At 39.1% G+C, this 23,858-nt stretch overlaps 1 protein-coding gene across 3 annotated transcripts in view; it reads left to right on the top strand.

The window, feature by feature from the left end:
* Positions 1 to 23,858, top strand: part of TOX (thymocyte selection associated high mobility group box) — a 189,340-nt gene that overhangs the window by 128,257 nt on the left and 37,225 nt on the right. For 2 of the 3 annotated variants that reach the window (XM_083517924.1, XM_083517926.1), the window contains exons 4-5: positions 16,229 to 16,267; positions 20,357 to 20,635. In XM_083517924.1, the coding sequence (XP_083374050.1) occupies positions 16,229 to 16,267; positions 20,357 to 20,635 (318 nt within the window). The remainder of the gene's footprint in view (positions 1 to 16,228; positions 16,268 to 20,356; positions 20,636 to 23,858) is intronic. The other variant, XM_083517925.1, reaches the window with a different exon arrangement.

Raw genomic sequence — 23,858 nt, forward strand, 5'->3', positions numbered from 1 at the left:
TCGGACACGACTAAACGACTAAACAACAACAACAGAGAATACAGACTTTAGTTGCCAGTAAACATTACATTGTTTTCTTTCTTTCTTTCTTTTCTTTCTTTCTTTCTTTCTTTCAATTTCTATTAAGAATTTTCAGTGTAAGAGACAATAAAAGTCAAACTAGTCCAAAGAAGATAAATAGGAAAGAAGCAAGAATAAGCAGAGAATAAAGAAAAAGAAAGAGGAGAGTATAAAGAAGAGAGAATAAACACTGGGCCTTCTGTCACAATTATGTCTTAATCCTTATTCCACACACAGAAAAGTGAACCCTCCCAGCTCTCACCTGTGAGCTTCCTCCTCTTCCCCCCAGCTTCCCACCCTTGGAGATCCTCTCTACCATGCCTCTCACGCAGGGCCCTTCACCTTCCTGTGTGTATCTTCGTTAATCCACAATAGGAAACTTCAAAAAAACAAAGCATAAATATAGAGAGAAAGCAAAAAAAATAAGATTATAGAAAAAGAAGATAAGAAATAAAAAAGAAGTGAAATAGGATATGCCAGTTAATTATATTCAAAGTATTCAAAGTGTGCACTCCAGAAAACTCTAGCTGTGTTAGTGTCTAACTTTTTCTCAATCTGCTGGGCATCCTTTTCCACTGAAAAAGTCCAAAAGTAACTCTTCAGTTATTTGACAGTGGAACAGTCTCGCTTGGGAGGTTATGGACTCTCCTTCCTTGGAGTTTTGAAGCAAAGGTAGATGGCCATCTGTCAGGGACGCTTTAGCTGAGATTCCTGCATTGCAGGGGGTTGGACTAGATGGGGGTCCCTTCCAACTCTACAATTCTATGGTTCTTTTGTCATTAAGTGTCCAAAATAGTCTTTCTCTGGTCCAATATGATGGATTTCTCCCCAAGGGTTCCAGCAGCTCTTAATCATGTAATAGTACATACTTATTTGCTTGTTATGTCTTCCTTAAATCATACTCAGTTCCATATATTCCAGTCCCATTTCCTGATGTCCAAGCTTCATCCTGGTTTTTTAGAAAAAAGCTTTTCGTGGTCTGAAAACTATTAATAGTACATAACATTTTACAAGTAAAATAATGTAGCTTGCAATTAAAGGTAAGATAATTTCTGCAGGTTAAGAAAGGCTTATGCTATACAATGATAGATCAGACAACAACTAAGGCAAAATTTGATATTTTCGTCTGTGATCCACCCTTTTGCACCATACTGGAGGGGTTTGCATTGCCTGGAGGTGTTTCTCTACCCAGTCCTCCTACCTTCACCCACAAAGTGATGACAGCATCACTCCACTGGTACAGAGCTCCCCATTGTGCCCACCAAAGGGGCAAGTAGGTTGTATCCCAAATTACTGCACCACCTCCAGGCAGACACAGTGGTTTGCCTTCCCCAAGCTTCCAACCTGGTTGACATGAGCAATGGGGCTGTGAACGAGGTGGTGGCTCCACCAGGCTGTCACATCCTATTGTTGTTTGGAGGAGGCTTGGATTGTCTTATTGGACAGTTTGGTTAACAATATTCAATAAAAAATTTACTTTAACAGATAACTGTAAAACACTTCAATTGCTGGCAGATCCTGTTTCTAACTTTTTAAAGTCCTTTACTGTGCTTTCCCTATGCATATACATTCAGAATTAAGTTCCACTGAATTCAGCAGGAAGGGAAAACTAATAGGACTGCAGTCTTTCATAGTGGAAATTGTTTAGTCTTATGTCACATTATAAAGGACAGATAAAGTGTGTGTGATTTATTTTAAACCATTTTGAAACAGTTCTTCATTAGGTTACATGCTGAGGTGTTGTAATTTAGTACTGGACCTTTTATTAACTTTGTGGATCAATGCAACAGATTGATACTGATTGCAAACAAAATATTCCATTTAGACAGATAATTTATTATGTTATTAGTATTTAAGGTGTTACAAGAAGATTATTCTGTCAGCTCTAGTTTATTAATAATACTGCTTCTAGATGAAGTCATTTCACACTAATTTGCTGTTTCATTGTTTTTCCCCCTTACAGAAGACAGATGTTCATAACATTTTTTCTGAAGATTCCAATGCTTTGCTAACCATAACATTATTTATTACTTGTTGTGTTTCATTGCATTCTGAATCTTTTTTGGAAAGGCATAAGACTTTGTATGGGAAAACCTACATAGCAATAGCTAAGTTTAAATTAGAACACCTCATTTAAAATGATGTGGCTTGTTTTCCGGTACTTTACCATTTGACAATGCATATATATAATATGATGCGTACGTTCTTCTGAAGAATAGCTTTTAAAGGCCTTCCTGGTTGCATACAGTTTTGATTCATAGATATGGGGCCAGGGGCTCTTTGGGTTACTTTAACTTCTACATGACTTAGAAACCATGAATATAAGATCAGAAATCGCTGGGATTTTTTTTTTGTCCACATGGTTATTTATTGTTGCTGTTCACAAACCAACTGACCAAGCTGTTTGAATGCTTTGATTTCAGCAAAACGTTTTATGCCTTTTGTTTCATTTATTCTATTTATCAAAGCCAAGTCTTTTAAAGAATTGGCTAGAAATACCATTCTGGAGTGTACAGTCAGAATGAGACATATGGTAGATAAAAATGTGTAAAGAAATAGCTAAATGTGGTTGTAAGTATTTCTCAAACATCCATCCTAATAGATGGAAACAAAGATACATAAACACTACCCACAGCCAAATTTAAACAATGGGTCTGCCAAAACAGATAATATAGTAACAACATGACAGTATGCAGCATGCTGTTGAACCAAATCTTTATTTGTCTCTTGTGTTCTTAATTATCATGCGCTGTAACTAAAGGAGTTGCAATAGAATCTACACTATTCAGTTATATTGCAAAATTCAGCACACAATATTCAGTTGTGTGCAAAATAAGGCAGATCAGGAAATAAACTTTATACATAATGTTGAAAAAAATGCTTATGATGTAGCAGGAACTTAAGGGAGCATACCTTGCAGCATCTGGTTCACATAACTACATCACCAAGAAAAAAAGCAAAGTATTCAAGGGCAGAGAACCTGCTGTTTTTCACCCTTTAAGCCTGAAAAATTCATAATCGGATGCAGGACTGAATTCTGAACCTCAGAACCAAACCACACTTTGAGAGAAGTAAATTTCACTGAAACCAGTTACCTTTCTTTCCAGGTACAGGTATAGCACTTAAAGCAGAAAGCATGGTCCTCTTTCAGGTTCCAAGTCTCCCATAGATACTAACACAGATACTGTTCATCCATTCATCATTCATTCATTTTATTTGTATGCCTCCTATACACAACAAAATCAAACAAACACTACAAAAATAATTTCTTAATAAGTCCTGGGGGCATGGTGTGCCGGCCACAGGGGCGTGGCGCCCAGCGCAGGCGGGGGGAAGCCATGATGGCACCCCACCGGGATCGTGCTGCCGGGGCAGTGCGCTCCCCCCATACTCCTCTTCCTCCACCACTGATCATAACCCAGTGGCACATGTTTTGCACACACAAGGCTCCAGGTTCAATGATCCTGGAGAGCTATTACATGTCAGAGCAGATAGTACTGGTGTTCTAACTAGTAGCCCAGTGTTCTTCAATCTTGGTTCTCCAGATGTTGGGATACAACTCCAACCATCCCCAGACAGCTTAGCCAATAGGCAGGACTGATGGCAATGGCAGTCTTAACAACATCTGGGGGCTCAAGGTTGAGGAACATTTGCCTAAGCTGATACTAGATTGTTTCCTAAGTTCTTATGGAATCCCTTGTACCTAGGTATTTTTAGAAATGAATGTATACTATAACATTATTTATTGAGGACTGTAACTTAGTGGTAGAGCAGCTGCTTTGTAAGCAGAAGACCACAGGTTCAACCCCACAGCATCTCCATGTAGGGCTGGGAGGAGCTCTCTGTCTGAAACCCTAAAGAGCTACTGACAATCAAGGGTCAGTATAGACAGTACTGAGCTAGATGGAGCAATGGTCTGTTATCTATTTACATTAATACAGTACCTTCAACATTCAGAGAGTAACAGAAGCAAAGAGAGAGGCATGGAGAAGGGGGCAGCGAAAAAATTATTTCCTGCCTCAAAGTAAACTTATTCCCAAACACGCTAGACACTTACACAATAATTTGCAAATACTAATTCATATGGAATTGATAAACATGTGGGCCTCTGAGAAGATAGTACATGCCGATCTTGCTGGCACTGCATTTTGTGGCAATGTAGAGCCACCCTACAAGCAAAGTATTTTTAAAAAGCTTATTTTTAAAAAACAAAATGGAGGAAGTAGCAAGAAACTTGGAACCCAGCAGAAGAGACCCATTGCTCAGGCCTCACTGGGCCATCCTCTAACAGTGTCACAGCGCACAACATATTAAAATGCACAGTCAAAACATCTAAGAAGTAAGCAGATATTGCTTAAGACACTGCTAAAATAATCAAACTTGTTTGGAAGTAGGTGTCATTGAGGTCAGTGAAACTCAGTTGCAGGTATACTTACTTAGGGTTAGGCTTCATGTGACATAGATGGATTTGCTCACATATTTACCAACACAACAAAAGAAAAGTTTTGTATACTTCTAATAGGTCCCCTTTTCAAAGTGCAACCATAGTTACAGTATGCAGTTTTTGGCTGCAGGTATAATCACAGAGCAACACTTGATCTCTGCAATTTAACAATTTGCTTAGCCAATGATCATAAAGATGGTATACAGATGATTGGAGACAGTATTATAAGCAAGAAAAAAAGTATGATGTGTAAAACTGCACAGGTGCAGGATTAGTAATTATCTCTATAAAGCAAAAACTGTCTAAACTGCCTTTCCCCAACCTGGCACCCTCCAGGTGTTTTGAACTACAACCCCCATCTGGTATATCCATTGGAAGCTGTAGTTCTGAAACAGCTGGAGGGAAGCAAGTTGAGAAAAACTGGCCTGTATAAGTTGGTATGAGGTTTTTTTTAAAAAAAAAGAAAGAAAAATAAAAAGCTTCCTGTCTTGTTCCAAGGGTACATTTTCTTCAGAGGATGAACACAATAAGAATATTCTGTTATAAAGTAGAAAATAAAGGAAGAGACAGACTTTTGCTCAATAATATAGAGGTCATTGAAGAAAAGGTTGTTTTCTCTCTTATTTTGCACCTTAAATGATGAGCATTTAAGGTCCCCAACCCCATTTTGTGGGTTGCCATCTGACTATTCTGATCCTGATCTGATTTTAGAATGTATTTTAACAGATTGTGTGATTTTATGTTAATGTGTTATACATTTTATGTTAGCCGCTCTGAGCCCTGTTTTGGCCAGGGAGGGTGGGGTATAAATCATCATCATCATCATCATCATCATCATCATTTAAACTGGAGAAAGTTCTTAGCAATCCCCTAAGGTACCCTTACATGTGTCAGGAAGGTTTTTTAAATCTCTCTTCCTGGTTTAGTTATCTTATGCTTTATGCTAGGGATGGAGAACGTCTGCCCCTCCAGATGTTGTGGATTCCATAATCCATGACTGTTGGCAATGCTGACTGGGGCTGATGAGAGCAGGAACACACCATCCTCTGGAGGACCACAGATTCTACTTTTTATTAATAAATATTAATTGTGCACCTGTGTGGTTTCTTTCTCTCTCACACATGGTTGGTGGTGCAGGATTGATTGATTGATAGATTGATTGATTGATTGATTGATTGATTTTGCAAGGGTAAAGCTGTCATTGTTCAAGATACAGATACTGAGTGTCTGTGTGTCCCATCTTGATCTCTGATCATACTGGTTTTATTGGTCATTTTAAAATTTCATGCTTTCCAGAATGGTGAAAAAACTCCAGTGAGCCTCACTTCTTGAAATTATGACCCGCTTTGCTGCAATAGGCATCAGCTAATTTGGGTATGACTCTGGAAACGGTTTATAAGGAGGAAATGCATACCTATCTTCCACGTACAAAATACTTTCTTTAAAAAAATTCATATATAATTAAAGTCCGTGAAAAGGGTGTTTAAATGCAAGGTGGCCTCCCCTCAGCAGATTTGATTAGAGTGTATATATAGTTTGATTTCCTTTATGTGTGAAATTGATAGAACAGAACATTTTTCCAACTCTGGTTTGGTCAGATTTCACCACTCCAGTGAGGTGCTTGGGACTAAAAGAAACAACTACAATTAGAAACTAGAAAAAAAATGAACTAACAAGCTTTCTCGCCTGCAGCAAGCCTCCCCCATTATGTCTGAACATTTATGAAGCTACCAGTGGTTGATTTATTACTGCTGTAATGAACTTCACAGGCATCAACAGATTAGTATCTACTTTGACAAAAAGCCATTGTCAAATCTTGTTGGACTGCCTGATCAGTTTACTTTTGTTATTAATGACTCTGGCCAGCTTTCTTGATCTATGAGCAATACTGTTAGATGACAGAGGTCTTCCATTTGGGCAGGAAAAAGAGAGAGAGAAAGAATCAATGCAGCATTTTGTTTCCCAGCATTTTGTTTCCTATCAATGCTGTTGATCATATAGATTTGTAATTTCAAACAAAGTCATTAAAGTAAGTACTTCTAGTGTATGAAATCTTCTGTGGTGTTTTCCCAATGTTTATTGTGAGTTTACCTGTGGACTGGGTTTTCTGTAGCTGTTGGAATAAATGGATTGTCAAATGTTCCTTTCAGTTGTCCTTACCTACTGTTCAGAATACAGTTAACTACTTATTCAACTTCTTCTTCTTCTTCTTCTTCCCTTTGGAATGTCACAAATAAACCTCAGTGACTAGACCAAAATAGTTATTACCATGTTGCTTGCTTTCCAGTGTTCCAAAATGTCAGACATTTGACCTGCGTAGCTTTTAAACATGACCTCATTGCTGCTTTCCATTCATTAAGCTATCCCCTTTTGCTCTCTTGTCATAAAAGATAAATGAAGATTCACACAATCTTGGTGTGAGTGAAGATTTATTGTGTACATTAATGTAGATTAAGTAGAAACAAACCAATTATAAATCATGCCAATCTTGTCATTTTAAGACTCCATCAGTTTTCTTATTCCCATGATTACAATTTCTGGCCCTTTATAGCACTTCAAAGATGAACAACTCAGACTACTTTCCAAGTTATAGTTAGCAATTAGAGTGCATTCTGCAGTAGAGTTCCGAGATTTAATTATGCAAAATTCGTGCTTTCTCCAATTAAATTAATAAATATATCAGACTTGTCTTTTATGCAGTCGATGATAAAATGTTCTCAGCTCTGTATGTGAACAATGCCTCTGGAAGCAAATAAAAACATTAGTTCTGCCTCTGAGATTTACAGAATAACCTACATCTTTGGTGGGTGGAAATTCAGTCAGTCAGTGTTTTGGTGGCTTTTTTCCCTCAAGGAAACAGATTTGTAATCTACTAAAGATAAAAATACTGGCATTGGAACAGCATTCTAGAACTTTTCTGTGTGCTCTATTTGACTACTGGAAAGTGATCACACCTAGATATGGGATGTGAATACAGATGGATCTGAATCCTACAGCCATCTGCAGAGTTGTAATTGCTGTCTGTACCCACTAGTAGCAAGTGATTGTGTGACTATGGTTGTGGACATATTACTCTGCATGGATTCCACATTATTATTTTTGTTTGTTACTTAGTGCCACCCACTATATCTGCCCCTCTTTTTTTAATACCAGTAAGCTACTGGGGGTTCTGAACCAGTGCCTCAAGAGGGTAAGGATCTGGATGAGGAATAGCACACTGAAGTTCACTCCAAAGAAGATATGTGCTCCTTTTCTGGAGGAATACAGGCTTGTAAACAGAACTTGTTTTGGATGGAATTCTACTCCACTTGGGAGTTCTTCTGGATTCAGCTTTACATTTGACCAGGTAGCAGCAGTGGCCAGGATTGCATGAGGCTGGCATATCACTCATTCCTCCATTATCAGTTACTTCAATGCACTCTTCATGAGTCTGCTGTTGGTGAATTTTTGAAAGCTGCAGTCAGTCCAGATTTCAGCAGCATTGATGTTTGTGGGCATATACTTATATATGTTTGTGGGCATATACTTACATAATTTTTTTGCCATTTCTCGTAATACTAAAAAACAACAACAAGGTTCACCAAATAACTTGAACATTGGGAAATTCAACGCAGATAATAAGAATTGCTTTTTGCAACAGTGAATTGTAAAACTATGGGATTAGCTACCACAAGATATCATGGTGGCTACCAATCTAGACAGCTTTAAAAGGGTTAGACAGCTTTGTAGATGGTAGGACTATTAGCAGCTGCTGGCATTGCCTCCAGCAACAGAGGCCACTGAATACAAGGAGGATGAATGGGGAGTGCTGTTCATGTGTTGCCTTAGGAGCTTCCTATAGGGATCTGGTTGACCCCTGTGAAAACTGAATGGTAGACTAGATATACTTTTGGTCTGATCCAGCAGGGCTATTCTTATGTCCATGTGCAAATGACATTTTCTGACTGTGGCATGCAGAAAGTTGATCCATCCTGTTATGTTGCTGTCTTGGGCCATGGTAGTTGCAGATGCACCCAGTCCTTACCACACGTTAAGATATTTGTGTGACTTAAAGTTATTTGTACAGAAGAGGCAGCAGCATTACCCTTTATGAACTGTTCCATAGGCCAAGACTTGTTAGAGAAATGGTCTGCTGCTATTATTATGCTATTATTCAGCTGAGAGATGTAAGGAAACATCATAAGTTGATGCAGTGTTCGTGCTCACAGGGAATAAAATGTGTTAGCCTACAAAAGTATCTTTCCTGGATTTATGGATCTGCCCAGCAAAAAAATAATAATAAACCACTCATTATGTACATCAGACCTATTGGGAGGAATTCAACATAGTGCTATAGAAATTGTTCTGTCAGTGCAAACATTTCAGCTTGCCAGATGGAATAGTCTCCTCTCCCTGCACTCTGTTCTGGAGGTTTTCCCAACCACCCTGAGACAATCTGTGGAAGATGGGAGCATGGGGAAGGAGAGAGGGGAAAGTTCCGTTGTGCTAGCAGAAGTCCTTGCAGTGGCTTCTGCTAGCGGGACTCATTAGTTGAAACTGGCCCATTGTGTCTTGAAGATAACTTGTGGGTTACATTTCTCCAGCTCTGACCTTTGAGATAAGTGGAATTAAATATTACGGTACTTTCTTTGTTACGTATCTGTTACTATGACTCTTCCACAACTACAAAAGCTATACTTATAGTATCACATCATCTGTCATGTGGAGGAAATACCAGAATGATGCAGCTTCAAAAAGCACAATAATGTTGGGAAGCAGAAAAGAAAAATAATTTGATTTCTTAATCAGTGCACAGTTCAGTGATGTTAGACTTTTGATATATAACATGAAGAGCAAGATCAGATTTGGCAAGTGTTCACAAGTTAGCCAGTGTTACAGTTTCACAGATGCTGTGGAAGAAAACAACCTGCAGTTATATAATGTGTACACAAAATGCTACAAAATGTGGTATACTAGAGCAATTGTGAAGCAAATTCATTGTTGCAGGGTAAAGCAGCAAATTGGGCATCAGACTGAAAGCATTGTAAAACATTTCTACTCTTGTTTCAGAGTACTCTTATTTTTGCTACCTACCATCCTGACATCTTGCAACTGTAACAGTGAACGAGGGACCTTCTGCATGCATATCATATATTCTGTGGCCCTTCTTCAGGAAAACTGAAGCATAATGATTTAATCTTTTTGATCATTAAGCAACTATAGAAGTTTTAATACAACTGTTTCAGTTTTAGATCAACCTGGAACCCCATTGATACTACTAAGACCTGTAGAGATTTATAATGTATAAGTGATGGCTTCTTGCTGAACTATACAATGTTCTTTTTTAAATGACATAGAATTGTAGAGTTTCAAAGGGTTCAGGGGTCCAACCTCTGAATAAAAGACAAATTTCTTGCCTTGCTTTTGTTGCACAGCAACACAGATTTATTATTTCTAGTGATTCTTAGGGGCCCAAGGTGAACCTGAGGATGGTGTGGCGTTCGTTCAAGATCTGCTTTAATAAACCATTGCAGAGTACCAGATGGCAAGTTTGGTCTGAAGAGAATGGACATGCAGAAAATGTTAAGGTTTTAAAAATCTTTGGAAATACTAGATACTGTATAAACTTTCTAAGGCAAAAGGGGAGTGAGTGGTGCATTCATCTGAAATGGCACATCACTGCATTTCCCCGTAGAAACTGCACCTGAGGGCAGAGCATGGGTGGGGACAGATTCTTTCAGATTCTGACTTAGCATAGCAAGAGTAAAATGAGATACTGCAGTGATGGGAATTGTCACTCTTGGAACAGTGCTAGAACTGCATATTACATTGCAATTACTGCTTGTCATTGACAGGTATCAAATTACATGGCTGGACTTATTAGAAAAAAATGAGTGAACAAAGTATTAAGAAAAAGGTTGAAGAAGGATTGCAGGAAAAGAGATGCTACATAAATATTGGAGCAGAAGAAGTAGCCAAGCAAGGAAACTACAGCAAGTGATGTCAAGAAAGGATTAAGACCTTTACCTATCATGCAAGAAGATTAAGCATCAGCCATTGAATAAATAGTTACATTAGATGAAGAGATTGCTCTCTCTCTCTTTCTGACATGCTGAATTTTTCAGAATTCTCATTTGGGGCTTCTGAGATCTTCTTGCCAGCAAGCATGTATATGATCCCAGTTTAGATTCCCTACATTGTCACCTAGGAAACATTGGTTGTGTTTGGGTTGAAATGAGTACACTGTGATGTGAAGAGAATCACCACACAACATTACTGTGGGTTGCGCCCTAGAAACAGGGATACCTTTCCATATAGATAAGCCCAGGAGAGAACAGCTTTTCAAAACTGAGAATTAAGATTTAGAAGCAGAGCTATGTATGCAGTATAGGGCACACTAGACTGAAGTGTGTTTTCTAAGTATGTTAGTGTATTCTTTGTTTTATTATTTTAACCTATATATTCAATTCTAGTGTTGTTCTTAAATAGCTTGCCCAAGGTTGACGTTCCTTGCTTTATTTTCACTCTGAATTGCTTTGATACATTTTCTTTCAGAGAGCCATTGAATGAGCCAAGTATATTTTTTTCTTAAGACAGGCATAAATGTCACTTGAGATTAGATAAGTTGTTTTAGATCGCCATGGGCTGTTTTATCTGTCTTACAATGTGATCCTATACATATCTGCTCAGAAGTAAGCCCCGTTGAGCAAAGCCTTAAGCTGCTCTGGCAATAAATTTAACCATTTTTCTCCAAGGGGAAAGTTTGGGTGAATGATGGGGCTTGATTTGCATGAAAGTGGGGGTAATAAGTAAGTGGGAGGGCCAAATAGCAAAGATTTGAACTTGCCCTTAAATGGCTGCAGTTCTGGTAATCAAGCCTGTGTTCTTGCATAGAAGAATTGCCATTGCTGGTTTGGTTATGGAATGTTCATGGAGTTCCCAACTGCTGTAAGCTGTGAATGAGAATCTTGAGGATATATATGTCTATATGTGGTTCGTTTCCTTGTTGGACTCTGTCAATGAGCATTTGTGGGGAATATTGGTCTATCTGTCCTGTTGATAGAGACTTACATTGAAACACATTGGCAGTGGTGATGTTAGCTAGACACTGCTAGCTGTAAACAAGTTGCTGTGGTGATACCGTTTGCTCATTATGAGGCTTGAAAGGGATTCTCTCCCCACCCCCACCCCATATCCAAAACTGGCTCAAAAAGCCACTGATTTATTTATTTATTTATTTCACAATCATTGAGGTATGGGGCCGCTTTGCAAGCTTAATCCTGGTTTTCCTCTCATATAATGAATAAGTAATCTGTGTTTGGCCTTGTGTATTGATTTTTTTCAATTATGTAACTAATAGCTGTTTTTATTTTAATAATGCAGATCTTTCAGTGCTTCGTTCTGAAATCAAACCTTTTCACATTGGCTTACTCTCCTGTTCCAAACTACTTGTCTTTTATTCCCTCTTTGTTCTGTCCCCAGCCATTGAAGCTTCAAATTATTTTATTCTGCAACCTCTTATTTTTCTTGCTCCTCTTTCAGAACTCATTGTCAGTACCCCAGTCTCACTTTAAAACTAAAGCACATCTTATCCACATGATGGGTAGAATATTTCTGCTAGTTTTTTGTTAGATTTCTCCAGTTGTAGTTCACAGGGCTAGGCTTTGGCAGTACATATAAAGAGGAGAGGTGTTTTATCTTAAGAATGGTTGATTTTACTGTACGGGATGCAAGAGGATGAAGGAAGTGCTACAAAACTGGTTTCAACACAATATCAGTTAATTGGAAATGGGTACATTCTTTCTGAGATGTTGGGTCATTTGTAAAATGTCAGCAAGATGACAATGATAATAAGAATCTCTATTTGCATCATAATATATATATATATATATATATATATATATATATATATATATATAAAATTTGTGAATAGCAAATGCGTATGAAATAACCTAATGTCTTCATATCCTCTTGTTTAATGAGATATGCCATGATTTTCCTTATTCTTTGAAGACTGTGGCCATTTCTTTTCCAAATACAGCAAAACCAAATCATTAAGTTTTCCTGTTTTTAAATATACAGTGCTTGGGGTGGCAAACTGCAGTCACATTATTATCCTGCATATATTAATAAGACAAAGTTGTAAATAATATAATACAGGAGAAAGAGAGACTTATTAGCATATCATTAAACCACTTTAGTCCCCAGAGCAAAACCCATTTTTTATCACTTACTAGAAGTGTCTTGCCTTATAATTATACATATATGAAATTGACAAAGGCACAACATTTGACTGGGATACTGGGTAGCTTGTTCATTTTGCCATAAAAAGACATAGTCAGAATATTTAAATTGCTGCTATTCTTATTAATATCAGCACGGTCATATGTGTGTCTACTCAGAAGCAAGTTCCACTGAATTCAGAGGGAATTACTACTAGGTAAGCAAGTATAAGATTGCAACTTAAGACATTTAGGGTATTGTTATTGCTATTGTTATGAGCACTGTTTTCAGTTAATAATTCTGGGAGGAAATGTAATTACCTTAGTATTGTTACATGTAATAATATCTGTGATTTCTTATGTAGTTTAATTATAGAATGTTATATAGTTATATAGTTAATCATAAACCCCCTTGATGACTCTGAAGAGTCTTATAGTGCCCATAATTTCCCACCACCTCACTGGACAGTGGAATGTTGATGAATGAAATAACCAGTACTCCTAAATCAATACATTTAAGAAAGAAACTTCAGTTACTAGGCCATTTAGCTTTAAATCGTTTGATAACTTGCTTAAAATAAAAAGCAAAATGGTCTTGCATATGTTTTCTTCTCAAGTATTTAATGAAATGCATCTTCATACTATAGGAGGTGCTTCAGAGTTACTTCTCTATGGTTTCACCCCTATTGTTGCAGATCGTATCCTCCCAAAAAGAGGACACGTGTTGCGGTGAGACCTGGAGACCGACCTCCTGTGTTGTGGGTGGGTAAGATTGGATAGCCACAACACCCAATTGGTAGGTCCCTTGATGTTGGGTTTAATCTGGCCAATGGGTCCAAACGGATCGAGGGACCTATATATACCCATGCACGTGACCCAGAGCTTCCTCTTTTGGCTCATGCATTCGGAACACCCGCCCACCTCTACCTACTTTTGGGGCATTTTTTGCAATTGACCTTGCTATGCCGTTGTGTGTCGTCTGTCGTTGGGACAGGGGCACGGCAGGAATTTTCCCCGCTTGGCTGATTGGCTGTTGTCATTTGGGTTTCACCTGCCACGTAGCAAATCATCACAACTTGTAAGGTTGCGGATAGGCACTGGTTCAGGTGATAGGGATGGGAGAATGGTCTCGCCATCCCTATGTGAAGGGTATTCCGTTAAAGGAACCCAGGGACTCAACTGGTCTGTTGAGTCCAGGGGAGCATCTAGAGGGTGAACATAGTCTGTTCCTGGCTTTTTGCCTACCCAGGTGTTCACCCTTGGCTGACCTATGCTGGTGCCCTGGGTCAGTGCTGCTTGCAAGGGTGCAGGGAGCTAGTCAAACCAGAGCCTATGCAACCACTCACTTCCTGTAATCAATAAAGTTGTGGTCTAAATTCTGCCAAAAACCAAAACTAAAATTTGAGTCAAATGTGTTTTTATTTAGGGGGGAGGTATCTGGGTCTGAACACACAATAACATTGAAAGGCCTGGCACTATGCGGTAGGACAAATGTCTTTTCCATTGTATCATCATATTGAACCATAGGCGATGGTTCAATGGGGCTGCATGACTGGTCCTTCTGACATGGTGCCAAGCCTTTAAATACTTGGACTGCCGAATGAAGCAGCTCTAGCATATATGAAGGATACCTGATTTGGTGTTATAATGCAATATACTGCTGGCTTAGGAGTTCTAGGAAAGTGATTTTAAAATATGAAATAAGGAGTTCCCTTTTCACCTGTGATTCAGGCTTAAGTTATAATTAAGTGTAAAGTGCTGATAAAGGCAAGTATGCTAGTATATAGGCTCACGTATTAAAATATTAACCTATTAGAATTAGGATGCACTGGGTTTGGTTTTTCTAAGATTCCCCATTAATTCTTCAAAATGAGTCACAATTAGAAGTTTTATTGATTGCTAAGAGGGTCCAAATGAGTGGACCCTGAAAGATGAAACTAAATTAAAAGCATCTGTCCAAATTAAAATGGAAGCATGCATGAAGAAAATACTAAATGAACATGTATGCTCCTGTAATAATACTTTTATTATCTTCAGCTTGCAGGCCAGACTTTTAATTATGACCTCTTTTTATATATCAAGGAAAACCATGTATTTGGGATTAAAAACCTATTTCTTTAACTAGTCAGGTTAAAGGCTGTGGCTTGATACATTCCAGGCTGCAACTTTTATAAAAACCAGAGAACACTTCTAATAACACTTTTCTAATTTAATGGTTCAGTGCACAGTCAGTAAAGATTTAAATAATTCAGAAAGAAAGCCTATTTTCTTCCTTTATTGGAAGTTTGAGTCAGGCAAATTCTTTGACATTTAATAGGTTTTAACCCTTTTAATAACTTCTTATAATGAAATTTATTGGAGGTTGTTTTAAATAAAGGGTTATTATATTAGAGTGAATAGCAGTCAGTGTGTTTTTTATGATTAGTTTTGAGACCTTGGCCCTGTGTGACTCAAAAGGTTATTAACACATCAAGTAGAAGAGAATGTTAATATTCACAAAATTAAGTGTGTACCAAGAAATGTTACGCTAGTACATTTGTGTCATTACATGATCATGCTCTAAAAACCTGCCGTTAACATTTGAGTATTTAATTGTTTTAAAGAAGCTTACGGTCACTTACAAGAGCTGATATGGTGAAAGACAAGATGGCTTCCTTCAAGAGAGCATTACCCAGTGTTAATAGTAGAAACCAATAATTGAATGTTATTTTTCCTTGTTTTTTTATTACTGAGAAAGTTATTTTAAGCCTTATAATTTCAGTTACTTAAGAATAAGATTAGTTTCTCATCAAATGAGAAGTTAGAATTATATTTTGATTCTAGCCTGAAGCAGATGAGGTTATTTAAACTGCAGCATGCTATAAACCAGAGATCCAGGCAATGTACATCTTTTGTTACTTAAACTTTATCAGTAAATCACTAACTCCTTTAACAAATATATGAATATTTCCTACATTAAGGGTATATTTTGCACCTGTCATGGGCATCAGATCACTTTTTTATTTCATCCTTTTGAATTATTCTATTGCAGTCCATTGTAACAAGTGACCAAATTGCAAAATTCAGCTACAGATTTCAATCATTACTGCTGTGACTAAAATGCACAGGCAGGTTTGTGAGGCCTTCAAAAAAGTGTTTTCCTCGATACAAGAGGACTGTTGATCTGGAAAAATATTGCAAGCCTTGGGTGAAAACATGACATTCTTAGAGCAGTGGAAGTTCCTTTGTTGCATTTGGCCCATATGACCCCTTTGTCAAGGTCTGGGAGGGAGGTAGGGATGCCTGTTTTAAGAAGCTTGCTGTGCTCAGTGCTGAACAGTGAGATTCCCTGTTGTTATTACTGAAAACTGTCCTACCACATCCTGCCACTAGCCATCCATGCAACTTTTAAAAGTTAATAAGGAGTGAACAAATGGATTTTTAAAGGAATGCTTATGTAGCACTTAAAAACTTTAAAGGATGGATAGCTCACCTGGAGAATACAGAAGGGCAAAACTAATCACAGGCATGTCTTTTATTTCAGCTGCGAAACTGGACTAACATGGCAGCTGAAGAATTTGCTGTGAGCTCTGTTTTTATATTACATCTGTCTTTTCCCTTGGCTTTGGGGTTAATTTTCATCTTGCTTCAGCTAGCATGTATAGCAGGGGTGGGCGACCTGTGGCCCTTAGCCTTATTTTATGTGGTCCTTGACCAAATTCAGAAGCCCTCTGCAAGTGGTCAGGTCAGACCTCATGACAAGAGCCATCTGTTCCTCCCTGGCAGCTGCTGGGTAAAGAAGAAAAGTGAGAAAGAAGGTGTTGAAAAAGTGTCCATTTTTAGTTCTAGCCTCACCAACAGCCAGTTTTGGCCCCACACACAATTGATGTGAGGTTCATGACAAATTGCCCCAAACATTACCCACCTCTAACTTGGATGCCTTGTGGAAATGGAAAGGTACCTGAATTCACACAAGATGTACTCCCAAATTTCCACCAATTTACTCCTTCCATTGAAGCTCAACACTACATCTCACATTGTTCAAGAATGTCTCCCAACAATTGGCAGTGGCATTTGAGTATTTGCAGAGACGTGCAGTAAGGAAGAAGGGGTGGGAAAGCCATTTTCTTTGGAATCAAGGTATTATGATTCATGTAAGCATGATTACTGCGATCTAAATCAAAAGAACAAGTTTGGTTGTTCTTTGCTCTAATAACGAATGCCATTAAAGCCATAGTTATTCACAATTCATACTTATCTGATCCTTGTGTAGTTCTATGCTTTCTTCTTGATTCAGTCAGTTTGTGCAATGGGAACAATTGGCTGGGCAAAGGCCCAGTGGTAGATCATGCACTTTGCATGCAAACAATCTCTGGAATCTTCAGGTACGACTGGGAAATCTTGGAGAGCTGCTGCCAGTCAATGTAGACTATACTGAATTAGGTTGACCATTTACCCAACTCAGTATAAGACATTTTCACATATTTCTGTAAATTAAGAACAGCTGACTGCAGTCCCAAACAAATACTGCAATAGAGATTTGCTGCCAGTATTTCTTTCCATATTTGATCACTTATCAGCATTACTAGGTTGAACCTATTAACAAACTGCCTCACTCGCTGCCCCAATAGCTGTCTTACTCATTTCTTACACAGTGTGGTCTTCCTCTTCCTCTACATGCAAGCTCCTTTTTCCTTCTAGTTCACTATGGTGCTATGGTTTCAACTGCACAGATACCAGCCGTGGGTAGTTTTCTAACTAGGTGCTAGTGGTGGGTAGGGCAATAAGCAAAAGTGGCTGGATAAAAGACTGCTAATTTTACCTTTGTACAGTAGGCTTCTTTCTACATGCACACACACTGCCCTTCATCCAGGAAAAGAAGAAGCATTATCAGTGTTCATTGACACATTCCAGCCAGACAGAAATGCCACGTAAGAATGCAAGGCAGGGCCCACGGGGGAAATGGCCTGAGAGAAGGAGTTGTGGCTGGAGAGGTGGCCAGATAGAGATGCCTGGTACCTGAAGTTCCACACAAACACATTCTCTACCTGTACTGTTTTGTAATTGCAGGAAACAGGATGTGGTGGTGTTAAGGTGTGGATTACAATTTCAGCTATCTATTTTAACAAAACTCAGCTCTAACTTTGCCTCATTTCAAAAAAAAATTAATAAAAAATGCTATGATAATGTGCCACTGCAATGTATCCAAAAGGCCCTGTAGATAAGTGCTGGGGGTGGGTGGAAATACTTTGCTGAGTAATTGTACAGTATAAGCTCTAGTCACACTTTAACTCCTGCAATGCATTTCAGTAGCCTTGAGGAAAACTCTCTCCAGCGTTCAGGGTCAAACGATAACAGGCAGGGCTAAATGGAAGGGCTTCAGAGATGCCTCACTTCTCCTTGTTCTTGCTGCATCTGGCACACTTCCAGGCCTTTCCTGCTAACACCGCAGAAAGCAGCAGCTGGTGACTAACATTAGCAAATAAGGCCTCAGGGCTGCCCATATTCGAGTTCTTCATTCACCAACTGCTATTCAGCAAAACAGCTGGATCAGAAGCGATACAGCCAAGAAGTAGTTAGAGTTTTATGTGTACAACTGTTCAGATATAGATTGTCTGCTAGAGGCAGAGATAATGATAGCTTTCAAGGCTAATATGTTTGACTAGGATGGAGCTGGTGTTTGAAAGAAGAGATTAAAGTGCCAGTAACAATCACAAAATGTTTTTCAAGATTCAAATGAAAGCCATTGGTTGACAGTATACATTGATTTCCCCCTCTCCTCTTTCCTTTCCCCCTCCCCCCTCTCTAAGTATCAATTCTACACATGCCAGAAATTTTATTACACAAATCTGTACAAAGCCTGTTAAAAGTGATAATTCATATTTCAGTATTCCACATTAAAATGTTTGGGTGAAAAATAAAACTACAGTGCATGTTCTGGGACTTCTAGATACAGCTGGCATGAATGTGTTGCAATCCATGCGCATGCCAAAAAAATTAAAATAAAGCAGATCAAAACCTAATCTCCATAGCATTTCATAACCGATAGTCAAGTCTTTAGTTCTTGATGGAAATATTACAATATTATAATGAATATCCTACCTGTCGTCAATAGTTATATGATGATCTCTAAGGGTTGTATGAGATGCAAGCATGTCTGTGTCCAACCTAGTTCAGACATAGTTGGAAGAAATGTTTCCTGCTTGGATCTGAACCACAGTGAACCTCAGGCTCCCCATTTCTCCCTCTTTATTCCGTCTTCCTTCCCTCCTTCTTTCTTTCAGATGAAATTTAATGCTTTTGATTTTAAACTATCCACATTTTCTCATGATGTTCAAACTTGGGGAACTGTGATTTGCTAAAATTATGAGCTAAGATCAAGCCAAGGTAAAATCATGGTTATAGACCCTGTTCTCAATTCAAGTTTTAAACAAAGCTCACTTTCCCAAACTCAGACATCATAGGGAACTGTGGTTAGCTTCTGGTGCATGAATAAGCAGAGGGAAGTAAACAAGCCCAAAGCTCTCCATGCTTCATTCTCATGCAGGAAACGTGGCTCCTTCACAGCTAAACTGGGCCTCTGTTTTCATAACCAAATGTGTAAACTTCCTGGAATTCAAATATTATGATAAAATATAAATCTGAGAGAAAATTTAATTATTTGCAATAATTAGTTTATGATTAGACTGGCATTACTACTTTCTGCTATATATGTTGGGCAGACTTCCAGACTGTGCCCCATCATTAAATATCTAGAGCTGTTCTGTATTGTGCAACACTTGGAAATAAATACATTTACAATTTCCAGCCTTCTATCCTCATATAGTCACATACAGAAGCACTTCTATCATTACTTACATCACCGATTTGTTTACTTGGCTCTCCTAGAACTTCTAGGGTTGTGTCCAATGCTGTGCCAGCAGAGTTTCACTGGCACAACAGGACTTGTTTCCTTTCTTCCCCTGCGTGCCCACAGAATATGCTCTGGAGGTGACAGGAGAGGAGGGCCTGCTGTGTGCTCAGAAGTCAGTTGTGCCAGCGAATTACAGTAGGACATTGTGGGATATCCATGGACAAGTATATTTGTCTTCTGGAGAAGTAAAGCACTTGTCCATTGATTACTCCTCATCTCAGCAAAGTTTGGATTCATTGCTTGAATTAAAAAAACAAAATCAGAAGTCCATTAAGGTTAAAATCAGTGACCCAAATAACGCAGTAGTTTAATTTGTTGGGTTCAGAACTTTAAAGCTCTTTGCATTCATTTATGATTAGTCAGTTCAATGATAGCATTTCTGAAATCAGAATAGTTCCTCAGGCAGTTTGGGGTATATTAGAACTACAATACCATCTACTGAAGAATTCTGCAGGCCTCATATTTAAACCCCATTGATTTAGGAAAAGTTAAGATTTAAATCTAATTATACAATTGCAGCTCATAATTTTTCTGTGCTTGGAGTGTTTTTCAAGGCATGATACATGAAGGGATATTCTTCACTGAACTCATTAGAATTTCCTTAAGCACTGAGCTATTAAACACTGTTGTTCTTAAATGCTGCAATGTTGTTTTAAAGGTTAAGCAAAATATTTTCAAACTCCTAATGAGACAGAATACTTTCAATAGTGGTATAATAATGATACACTCTCACTTTACAAACTCTCCTTTTTCTTTTAGATGCAAGAATTACGGAATACAGAAGGAGCTCAGTATAGTTCCCACCCCCAGATAGCAGCCATGAGACCAAGGGTTCAACCCGGAGATATGAGGCAGCCTGGAATGCTGCAACATGGTCAGCTGACAACCATTAACCAGTCACAACTAAGTGCTCAGCTCGGTTTGAACATGGGTGGAAACAATGTTCCACATAACTCCCCATCTCCTCCTGGAAGCAAGTCTGCAACTCCTTCACCATCCAGTTCAGTTCATGAAGATGAAGGAGATGATACTTCAAAGGTATGACTAGCAACATACTTTTGTTTTTCAAGGTTTGCAACCAGCAGAACATCACAGTGTAAGCGATTCTATAGTTGTATGATATTGTTTAGAAGTTATTTCCATCAAAACAGCATATTTCTGAAATGCGCTAACAAGAAAGATGAGGTTCAAGGCTGGAGTAAGAAATATGGAAGGAGAGCTGTTCAGCAAGAAAGAATTCTAGATTTTTCTTACAATGTGTTTGTTTTAATGAATGAGAGCATGGGGACATGTTGACAGAAGCAGAAGAGGACAGGAGAATAGCACAGAAAGTGAATGTGAATTCACGCGAACAATATGTAATGATGGCCACCAGCTCAGGGGCGAATGAAGGCGTTGTGACACCTGGGGCGGGGCATCACGACGTAGGGCACACGTGCAGCGTTGCTATGTGCCGGGATCCTCTGCTCGCGGCTGCAGCCACAAACTGAGGATTCTCTACATGCGGCTGTAGTGGAGACGGAGGGATCCCACCGCCATCCGTACAGCACTGGAGCGGTGCCGCCAGCAAACCGCTATGTACAGCGCATGTGCGTCATCGTTACGTACAGCACATGTGGGCAATACCGCACAATACATAGCAGTTTGCCACTGGCGCCAGGATCCTCTGCTCTCAGCTGCAGCTGCAAACGGAGAATCCCCCACATGCAGTTGTGGCGGCGTGAGGAGCTTCCTGCAGCCAATCAGAAGCCACGCTTTGGTTTTCAAATGTTTTGAAAGTTGAACGGACTTCCGAAACGGATTCCGTTCAACTTCCAAGGTATGACTGTAGTACTATTATTACCTGATTAGCTTAAGTTGTTAAACCACAACTCAAACAACAAAATAGTATTTTTATGGAAAAATTACGGTAAATTTCACACACACACAGAGAGAGAGACTCAATTGTTGATAATTATGGAAGGCTGGATACAAGCCCAAATTTGTCCAAATTTCCCTTTTTGGGGATTTTCCCTAGAAGCACAGTCCTTAGAAGAAAGAATTCTGCTGCATTCATTTTTGTTAGTGATGGATGAAGCTTTAGGACTTAGCAATAACTAGAATTTTGCAGTTGCCACTTCTATGTACCTTTGAGATTATTTAATGTAACTTTCCCCATTTTCTTCACATTTATTTTGACCACTTAAGTATTCTGAATGAGTACTGCCTTCCAGTTAAATGTAACAATTCATCCTATTGGTTCATTAAACATGTATATTTCTGGTGCAGTGGTACCTCGGGTTACAGACGCTTCAGGTTACAAACGCTGCTAACACAGAAATAGTGCCTCGGGTTAAGAACTTTGCTTCAGGATGAGAACAGAAATCATGCAGTGGCAGCAGCTGGAGGCCCTACTAGCTAAAGTGGTGCTTCAGGTTAAGAACAGTTTCAGGTTAAGAACGGACCTCCAGAACGAATTAAGTTCTTAACCCGAGGTACCACTGTATTGCTATTTATAATTGTGACACATTAGATGCTTTGTATGATCACAAATCCGTATTCCTAACTAGACAGATGACTGTGTGTTGCATGGTTGTTTGAATTTCACTTATGAAAGGATTTCATGGAATTTAGAGAACAGAGAGTAATGAGAGGACTGTAAACAGCAAATGTTAACTAACTGAAACATGATCACTAAAGTACTACTGCAGCCTATTCTGTTTATGTAGCAGAGGCTTTACCATTTTTACTTTATATGGTAAGTTATAAGTAGAATTTTATGTTGTTTGTTCAGTCTATTATGCAGATGGTACTTGATTAAAATCTATTTTAAACTATGGTGATTACTGCGAGATAGTGTGAACGAAACAGCTCTCTTACTGCCATTAAAGGCCTTGGAACTATTGCAGTTTATTTTAAATATGCTTATAGGCGTTCCTTAACTTCTCAGGGGACATTTAGATATCAACAATGTGCCTTATTTGATAGTCTTAAATCCTCTACTATATATCCTTGTGATCTATTATTTGTGCAACATGGTTAATACACACATTTTTAAAGTGAGAGACTATTGCTTTCTTGTGATAAATAAGTTAAATACATCACTATAATTAAGCAATAAGGCTTGACAGGAGGTGGATTACCATGAGCTAACTACACCTCTAGGGATTTTGAAGCACAAGTCTATGCTTAGCAGAATAAGTATGAGGATTTTTTTTAATTATTTCCCATCTGTCTCTGTTTTGGTGGTTAGCAGAAAAGTCTGTGTAACTGCTAGATGCTTGTAAGCATAAGGTAGAACATCATCCCCATTATTTTCAAGGTTATTAGTTGTGGAATTCTTTTTAATTTCCACGTTATAAAAAGAAAAAAGAAAAGAAAGAAGAGAATTTCCCCGAGGAATATTCACTCTGCAGTGTGGTAGAGAAACAAGTCAAAGCCAATAGATCATTTAAACTCCTTCAGAGATGTTCAATTTGCCAAAGACTCACCTCCTGGAAGAGAGGGGAGTGGTTGTGGGCGGGAGCCGAGCTCCGCCTCTAGCAGGGGGCGTTGCCCCCTGCCTCCCACTCACCTGGCTGGTGCCCACGCCCATCGGCAGGCACCCAACCAGGTGCCTCCGAGGGGACGTGTACAACAGCCTAAATGCTGCAGCGCCAGCCCCTCCTCGGCCTCACTCTTCGTCGTCCCGTCGCGAGTCACCCACCCTCCACTCCCTTTGAGCTCAGGGTCTTAGTTTTCTTTGGCCTTGCTATGGACCTTAGGTTGGTCACCCTGGTTGTCGGGGGGGCCTGGTAGGAATTTTTCCATTTGGCATTAGGGGTTTTTCGCCTACCTCGTAGCAATCGTCACAACTTTCGTGGTATTGGTGGGTAGGTTAGGCATTGGAATAATGTGTTGTGGTGTGTCAAAGGGCTAGGTGTGGCCATCGCCTATGCCTTCAATTTTTGGGTATTCTGTTAAAGGAATCTGGCGGTCGTGTATTCTGTCCGATGCCTGCTTGGCGGGAGGCCATGGCATGACCCTCGGTGACATCAGGGGAGAGCCTATAGTTGGATTAGCATCAACAGGCTCCACCTACTGGTGAATAACCCCCCCCCCTTGTTTTAGACTCACCCCTCTCTGAGGGGGTGGAGTCAGCTGACGTAATCCAATGCCTAAGCCAATACCTTTTCACTTGCTGTAATCAATAAAGTTGTGGCCTTTTCTTGCCCATTAACCTTATAGCACGTGTCCTTGTGTATTCATTCCACTTTGCGGGGATCGGGTCCTCGAACCACAA

This window comes from Podarcis liolepis (genome assembly GCF_965112155.1).
Source record: "Podarcis liolepis genome assembly, chromosome: 8".
Classification (NCBI taxonomy): domain Eukaryota; kingdom Metazoa; phylum Chordata; class Lepidosauria; order Squamata; family Lacertidae; genus Podarcis; species Podarcis liolepis.